At 43.3% G+C, this 8,824-nt stretch overlaps 1 protein-coding gene across 1 annotated transcript; it reads right to left on the bottom strand.

The window, feature by feature from the left end:
• Positions 1 to 730: 730 nt before the first annotated feature.
• Positions 731 to 1,917, bottom strand: LOC120985327 (centromere protein L-like). The gene is given in 5 exon segments (XM_040413505.1): positions 731 to 896; positions 1,079 to 1,405; positions 1,407 to 1,707; positions 1,709 to 1,774; positions 1,871 to 1,917. Coding segments are annotated over 5 exon segments (870 nt in total). The 3' UTR covers positions 731 to 767.
• Between the last annotated feature and the right edge of the window lie 6,907 nt (positions 1,918 to 8,824).

The following is an 8,824-nucleotide window of genomic DNA, read 5'->3' as shown; positions in this document are numbered from 1 at the left end:
TATGACATGCAGATGACAGGTGTCGCACTTATAATCACTGCACACTTCAGTTATTTGGGCAGTCATGAGGCCAAAACCGACCAAGTAACTCAAGTGTGAACTCAGCCTTACAGGTCAATGTTAGCGCCGAGAAGAAGCGCACTCCTTTTACACCGTCGTCAGCTGATTCCACATAGATGTCTGCAGAACCTGTTCGATTAAACGCTTATACAAGTAGAGCCCCCCGAACAGAGTGGAGAGGGTGTCAGCAGTAAGTTTGTGTCGACTTCACAGATTATTTTTCTCTTCCTCTGATCCGTCAGAACAATAACCCACAAAAAACAGATCCTGTCTGTGGAGCATCCGCCTTCACTCGGTCAGCATTTGGTCAGTAATACATCAATATTGCTAATGCCAAAAAAGGAATGGATCCAAAACAGAGATGACACATGATTCCATGAATGCAATAGTTGCATGTCTTCTGTGTTTTCTACCCACTCCTGCTTTTTGGCTACCAAATCACAAACCTATTTTATTTATTTTTTGAACGGGGAAGAAAAAACTATGTATATTTATTAAACAGGATATTAACACACATAAAATACAACACAAATGGGGCAAAACCAGAAGATTTAAAAGACAAACTGTAAAAACAAAGTGTTTCATCAACAAGAACGGATTGACGACCAGTGTCAGGGTGACCACGAGGGTAATGCATACGGATCAAGAAATGTATGGGGTTATGGCTGATAACTGGAGGACAGTCCAGCAAACAAGCCGACTCCAGCTCATTCCATGACGAGCTGGGTTGCTGATAACTGGATTCTAAAGAGTCTGAAGAAATGTGAGTAAAGACATTGAAATAAATTGTCCACTTCCTCCAACGTGACCTCGTCCTTTGATTTATGAATATCATTTATTTTTTTAAATATTTTTTAAATATTTTACAATACAAAAAGGACATACATATCGTAGCTACATATAAAATTAATACATCTATCTTTGCAGAATTGTATATCACCAAATCTATATCACAATTTATAATTTTCCTACCCCCATCCCACCCAAAAAAAATAAAAAATTATTTATGAATATCATTCCATAAAGTCTTGAAGTCCTCTGCGTGGATGGCATAAGAAATGTCCATGCAAGGTTCGACGGGCACAGAGAAAACAAGCTCTGTGGCCGACACTGATCCAGACACATCATACCCGGTCCACATCGCTGCTAGCCACGTAAGGTCCTGAGAACTGATCACCAGATTACCGAAATAACAGTCAAAGTTTCTTTGGAACCACGTCCCTACGATAGCCGTGAGCGCCTCGGAGCTGTTATATAGGAAGAGCTGAAGGCAAGTAAATATCTTAGGTAACACCTCCAATAGATCATCCTCTTTGTACGTCCCGCAGAACCAACCTGTCCACACATATCCGGTCCTCTGTGCTTGCCTCGGTGAGTGGAGGCTTGGATGAAATCTGTATGAGCACAGCCACTGGATCTCTGTCCTTTCCTTTGAGTCCGGGTAAACAGGAGAATTTGGCTTTTAGGTTCAGCTCTGAGCCTACTTCAATGGCAACACCCTTCTGCTTCTCGGCAGCTATGTGGGCAGGCAGGTGCTTGGAATACTCTTTCAGTCTGGTGTATGAGAAATTATAAATCGGTGTCACGCTGTACAGAGTCCATTGTTTTTGAAGGAGCAAAGCAGCCTGTGCCAGATCAAGACAAGCTTCGCAATGCCGACCGTTGACATGCAGAGGTCAAGCTTCCAGGAGGATACCATGAGCTGTAAAAATGACTGCTCCTTCGTACCGATTACCTACTTCTGGCGGTTAATACCCCATCGGTTGGTGTTTGCATATCATAGCTATAAATGATGTTCCCGTTCACTGACTGTAAACAGAGATATTGACAGACAAACGTATCAAACTCTGCTGCCATCTTTCTAGGCGCCACATCTTCAGTCCCCTGACCAGCCAGATTTACCAGCATCTGTTCCAGGACATGAAGCAGTGGAATGACATCATTAATTCTTTAGTCCTGGCAACTGAAAAATAACGTGGCCTCCTCAAAGGGCCTGAGCAAATGGCAGGTGTCACGCATGAGCTGCCACTGACTGACATCAAAGTTACACAGGCAACTATTCCTGTCGGCTTGGATCATTAGGAAATCGTTTATGGCCTTTCTCTGTTTGTTCAGTCGGTCCAACATATGGAGGGTGGAATTCCAATGGTTGGAAACGTCGCATATCAGCCTATGTTGGGGGATGCCGTTCTGCCGCTGCAGCTCAAGGAGGGTGTGCTTTACGGTGTACGAGTGGCTGAAGTGCATGCAAAGCTTCCTAGCCATTTTTAGGATGTCTTAGATGGGTGGAAGAGTTCAGGAACCGCTTGACATCCAGATTGAACATATGTGTCATGCAGGGCACATGGCTCAGCCATCCTTGACTCAGCACCGACACCATGTTCTTCCCGCTGTCGATCACCATGGTTACAATTTTGAGTTGTTGCGCAGAAAGCCAGGATTCGATTTCTTGCTGAAGGACAACGAGCAGTTTCTCCCCTGTGTGACCCTGGGTACAGAAAAGCGTGAGAGCGATTAGAGGGGTCGCACATGGCTTGCATACACTACATGCCTCCAACATAATTCTTGGATCTCTACATGAAAATAATGTATTTGTAGTAAATCGCAAGAGGGGCATATTCGGAGACATCGACTTCACAAGAGATATAGATTAGCGGAGTTTACTTTGAAATTAAAAATTTCCACACTGCGCAATTCAGCCCATATAGCAAAAGGAGGTGTACAGTCAACCATCAATTTTCCCAAAACAAGCCCGTTTCACATAACACATTTCACCACTACGTAATTCGGCCCATACCACAAAAGGTGTGCATTCACCAATACATTTTCCAAAAAAGAGTCAGAGTTACAGAGAAAATTTTATAAATAAGTACTTCAGTCCATACTGCAAAAGGAGGTGTACATTTACTCATACATTTTCTGAAAAAGAGCCAGTGTCACATAAATAATTTCACCACTAAGTACTTCAGTCCATACCGCAAAAGGAGGTGTACATTCACCCATACATTTTCCCAAAAAGGAGCTAGTGTCACATAAAGAATTTCACCACTAAGTAAGTTGTTCCATACCACAAAAGGAGGTGTACATTAACCCATATATTTTCCAAAAAGAGCCAGTGTCACATAAGATATTTTTCCTTTTTCCACTAATACACGCAAAAAAAGGGCTTTAAAACAGATAACTGCACCGCTAGGCGGCAAAGATATTTTTCCTTTTTCCACTAATACCTGCAAAAAAGGACTTTAAGGGTTTATTCACACGTCCGTAAGTGTTTTGCGGATCCGCAAAATACGGACACCTGCAATGTGCGATCCGCAATTTGCGGACCGCACATCACAGACACTATAAAAGAAAATGCCTTTTCTGGTCCGCAATTGCGGACAAGAATAGGACATGTTCAATTTTTTTCAGGAACAGAGTTGCGGATCCCGAAAAAACGGATGCGGATCCCGGAAATGCAGATTCGCATCTGTTCCAGCCCCATTTAAAGTGAATGGGTTCGCAAATTGCGGAATGAATGCGGACCCAAATTACGGACGTGTGAATGGACCCTAAAACAGATAACTGCACCGCTAGACGGCAAATATATTTTTCTTTTTTCCACTAATGCACACAAAAAGGGGCTTTAAACAGATAACTGCACCGCTGAGAGGCAAAGATATTTTTCCTTTTACCACTGTAATTTTCGCACTTCACCACACAACAGCTAATAAGCCATTTTTTTTCCCACTAATGCAAGCCAAAAAAAGCTTTAGAACATATAACTGCACCGCACAAGGGCAAATAAAATGTAGAAATATTTCCTTGTAATAAATCCTGTTAATGCCTGTATCAAACAGCACTTGCACCCAAATAAGAACGGTTTGCTGGAATTACAGAGCTGTATATTGGCAATTTGTATCGCCAGTCAGTGCTGCAAGGTGTAATAGGAATGTTCCAATTAACCAGGCTGTCCCCTCCCCTACTGACCCCTGTTCAACAAAAATGCAGTGGAATGATTGCCCCCTATCCTTTCACTACACCTTGAATAATCTTTCCCTGCACTTGTAAATCCTTTTTTTTTTTTTTTGCAAAAAGATTTTCTTTTACTGTCCCTAGGGCCTGCAGACATGTCTCTCCCTGCACTAAGTACACTGGTGAATGGCAGAATCTAAGATGGTTGCGGCCAGTATTTATATGGCTGTGACATCACAGGGCTGGCTGCTGATTGGCTGCATGCAGGTCAGTATGGGTAATCCCGCTTTTCCAGACTTCCTTTCTCTATGTCCTCACACGTGCAGCAGCTATTTTAGGAAAAATGCAATTCGTTACTACGAAGCGAGAGGAAATTCGCATTTGGTGCGAATCAAATTTTTACTGAAATTCGTAACGAATACTACTTCGTCAGCATCGATTCGCTCATCTCTACTTAAAACCAATACAGTAACAGAACAAAGCTGAGGATGAAATGTCTAATAAAGTCAGCAAACATGTACAGCACACAAATAAATACAAATAGTGATGGATGAACGAACTGAACATTATGTATTTTACGCATTTCATCAAATTCTTAGAACCAGGCCAAGATTAATAAAACAGCCATGATACTGTACATAAGTCACTCCAGCCAACAAAACTGGCCCCCATTCTTGGCTTTCATTCAGCCCCCATTGTTGGCCACCATTTGTGATCCTCCCTTTCCATCTCATGAAGGTCCTCTCATCTTTAGTCCCCATTATGGCACCCATCTATTTCTAGTCCCCAGCATGACACTCCTCTAAATCTTGGTCCCCAGCAGAATCCCTCTCTTGGTCCCCAGATCAGATTCTCCTTTATTCCAAGTACCCAGAAAAGCACACCTCTAATTCTTGCCTCCAATTATGAGACCCCTAGGAGTCTTCATACCCAGCATGGCACCCCTCTTATTCCTTGTCCCCAGCATTGCTCACCTTTCATTCTTGGTCCTCAGAATTGCTCCATATCTTATTAACATTCCCAAACATGGCTCGTCCTTTCATTCCTGGACCCAGCTTGGGTACCCTCTTATTCCTAATTTCCAACATGGACATTCTCTTCACTTTCCCACCCACTGCCTACTTTAACATTTCAGTGGCCGTCTGCTGGCTTCCTTGTTCAGCACATTTGGCCAAAAAAAAATCCAAAAGGAAGGGGTGAGTTCTCAAAAGGTGGCCTTCTGAAAAGTATCTACTGTCTTAAGAAGGTTAAAGTGTTTTTTTAGGAGTATAATATTTCAGGGAGTACAATTTTTGATGACATATCCTCAGAATAGATCTTCAATCTCAAATATGTGTGATCCAACACCATCACCGCTGATCTCCTGTTTGAAGAGGTTGCGGCGCTCTGATGAGCATTGCACCATCCTTAAGCATATCATGCACAGTTCAATACACTATATAGCGGCTGTGCTTGGTATCGCAGCCAAGATCCATTTACTTGAATGGGACTGAACTGAACATAGGCCATGTGACCGATGAACGTGACATCAGGCACCATAGCCTCTTTAAATGGGTGATCAGTGGGATGCCAGGAATGAGACTCACCAACCAATCTGATACTGGTCACCTATCCCGAGGATAGGTCATCAATATTTTACTTCTAGAAATCACCCTTAACTAAAAAATAATTTACCATTTTATCCCTATAATAATTAAAATAATTGTGTTTTTTATTTGCCACTTACATCAGGTGTACTGTATGATTTTTTTCTCTTTTGGTAATGTTTCATTAATTTTCCCCTTTAAACTCTCTATAGAGATGAAACATCAAGCTCAGATAGAAGCATTACGTCTAAAAATCATTAATACTCTAAAAGTGAGATAACTGTGAATTACTTTACATTGTGTATATGGCATGTAATGCAATTGTAAATTGCATTTTTTATATTTTTAACTTATACTGTTTTATCTTATGACAGGAATAATGAAAATGAGGCAATTCAACAACTATAGTGCTATTTAAATATCACTGTGAGATTTATTACTACACATGAAATGTTGGGATTAATGTAGTGGAAAAATTTAATGCTTTTGAAGTGACCCTCAAAGTCCAATAGTGTGAAAACAATGACATGTAGCGCAAAGGAAGGACAAACTCAATTACAAATGTTTTGCAAATTGAAATATCATCATTGGTTATGAAATAAAGACCCATGAATGATACGCAGTTACTTCAGGTGCCTTATTTTAATGTTTTATATGTGTCTGCTCTTTGTCATTTAAATAAGCTTGTTTATTTCGCTTGTTAACTTGCAATTAATTTTCCCTTTAAATTATAATGACAGAAACCCTCACAATATAAACATTCCAATTAGAGATGAGCGAATTTCAAAAAAATTCGATTCAGCTGGTTCGCCGAATTTTCCGAAAAAATTTGCTTCGATCCGAATTTATTTGCGGCGAATCGCATTAAATAATGTCTGTTTTCGGGCTGCAGAGAGCCTTTATATGGATGTATAACACTGTGCCTTGCAGTAACACGTATAGGGAGTGTGCTGGGTTAGTGAAATAATACTGTCAGTGAGGATGACATGCAGATGACAGGTGTCGCTATTAGAATCACTGCACACTTCACTTATTTGGGTAGTCACGGGGCCAAAACTGACCAAATAACTCAAATATTAACTCAGTCTTACAGGTCCATGTTAGCGTTAAGAAGGCTACGGAGTGGCAAAATGACAGAATCTGGAGGTGGCGGCAGCATGAGGAGGCCACAGAGTGGCAAAATAAAAAAAGTCTGGAGTTGGCGACAGCATCAGGAGGCTACAGAGTGGCTCAATGACAGATTCTGGAGTTGGCGACAGCACGAGGAGGCAACCGAGTGGCACAATGACAGGGCACAGATTGTTGAGAAAAATGCAAATGGTAAGTTATCTGTAGAGCTGTACGACGGTAACCTGCAGGAAGTATTACTTTACTGAGAGAGTAGTGGATGCATGGAATAGCCTTCCTGCAGAAGTGGTAGCTGCAAAATACAGTGAAGGAGTTTAAGCATGCATGGGATAGGCATAAGGCCATCCTTCATATAAGATAGGGCCAGGGGCTATCCATAGTACTCAGTATATTGGGCAGACTAGATGGGCCAAATGGTTCTTATCTGCCGACACATTCTATGTTTCTATGTTTCTATTAATGCAGCCCTCAAAAGCAAGTTGGGCGGTTGAGCAGTCCAAGACCTTCAAGCAGCAGCAGCAGCAGCATGATGATAAAAATGTTTGGCAAGGTGACATAGTGTGGAGATGACAGCATGAGGAGGCCACATAGTGGCACAATGACAGAGTCTGGATAAAAGACTGAGGGCACAGTTTGTTGAGAAAGATGCAGATGGAAAGTTATCTGTAGAGCTGTATGACGGTAACCTACAGATTAATCCAGCCCTCAACAGCAAGTTGGGTTTGTTGGTTCTAAAACCTAAATTAGATTGTGGGGCGGGTGATCAGTCTAAGGCCTTTTAAGCAGCAGCAGCCGCATGATGATAAAAATGAGAGGCAAGGTGACATAGTGTGGAGATGGCAGCATGAGGAGGCCACATAGTGGCATGGTGACATAGTGTTGAGATGGCAGCAACAGTAGCAGCATGATACCACACAGTGGCACAGTGAAATAGCGTGGAGATAGCAGCAGCAACAGCAGCAGCAAGATACCACAGAGTGGCAAGGTGACATAGTGTGGAGATGGCAGCAACAGCAGCAGCATGATACCACAGAGTGGCAAGGTGGACAGTGTGGATATGGCAGCAACAGCAGCAGCATGATACCACAGAGTGGCACAGTGACATAGCGTGGAGATGGCAGCAACAGCATAAGCATGATACCACAGAGTGGCAAGGTGGCATAGTGTGGAGATGGCAGCAGAAGCATGATACCACAGAGTGGCAAGGTGACATAGTGTGGAGGGACGGCAGCAACAGCAGCAGCATGATACCACAGAGTGGCAAGGTGACAGTGTGGAGATGGCAGCAACAGCAGCAGCATGATACCACAGAGTGGCACAGTGACATAGCGTGGAGATGGCAGCAACAGCATAAGCATGATACCACAGAGTGGCAAGGTGGCATAGTGTGGAGATGGCAGCAGAAGCATGATACCACAGAGTGGCAAGGTGACATAGTGTGGAGATGGCAGCAACAGCATGATACCACAGAGTGGCATGGTGACAGTGTGGAGATGGAAGCATCAGGAGGATACAGAGTGGCATAGTGACATGGTGTGGAGATGGATGATCTAATCTGCTGCATCAGGCATCGGTGGGTGGATATCCTTGTCGATCCACGCCTGATTCATCTTGACAAAAGTAAGTCTCTCCACATTTTGGGTTCTTCTTGGGGTAACTAACACCCGCTCTGATGCCACACTACTGGTCGGGCAGGACAGATTTTCCAGGGCAAACTCTGCCAGTTGCGGCCACAAATCCAGTTTGGCTGCCCAGTAGTCCAGCGGATATTCAATGTGGTGTGGCAGGGTGCTGTCCAAGTATGCCACCACCTGCTGGTCAGGTCCTGCTCCAGGTCTACCTGCTGCTGGTGAGTCGTTTTTTTCACTATGCGGGTTGAAAAAGGGTGCTCATCATGGACTCTAGACTCAGGATGTTGCTGATAGGGCTGCTACTGTTTCTGCCACCGCACCCCGCCCCCAGCTGCCATGGCAGTGGAATGTGAGCACAGAGGGCCCCCCTGGTCAGACCTGCGAGAGGATGGACGATGGAGCAGATAGGCAGAGGCCATCTGACTACATAGGATGTCTCTGTAGTACTTCAGTTTGTCCTCCCTC

This window comes from Bufo bufo, chromosome 1 (assembly GCF_905171765.1).
Source record: "Bufo bufo chromosome 1, aBufBuf1.1, whole genome shotgun sequence".
Classification (NCBI taxonomy): domain Eukaryota; kingdom Metazoa; phylum Chordata; class Amphibia; order Anura; family Bufonidae; genus Bufo; species Bufo bufo.
This window is presented reverse-complemented; position numbering and strand designations above follow the sequence as displayed.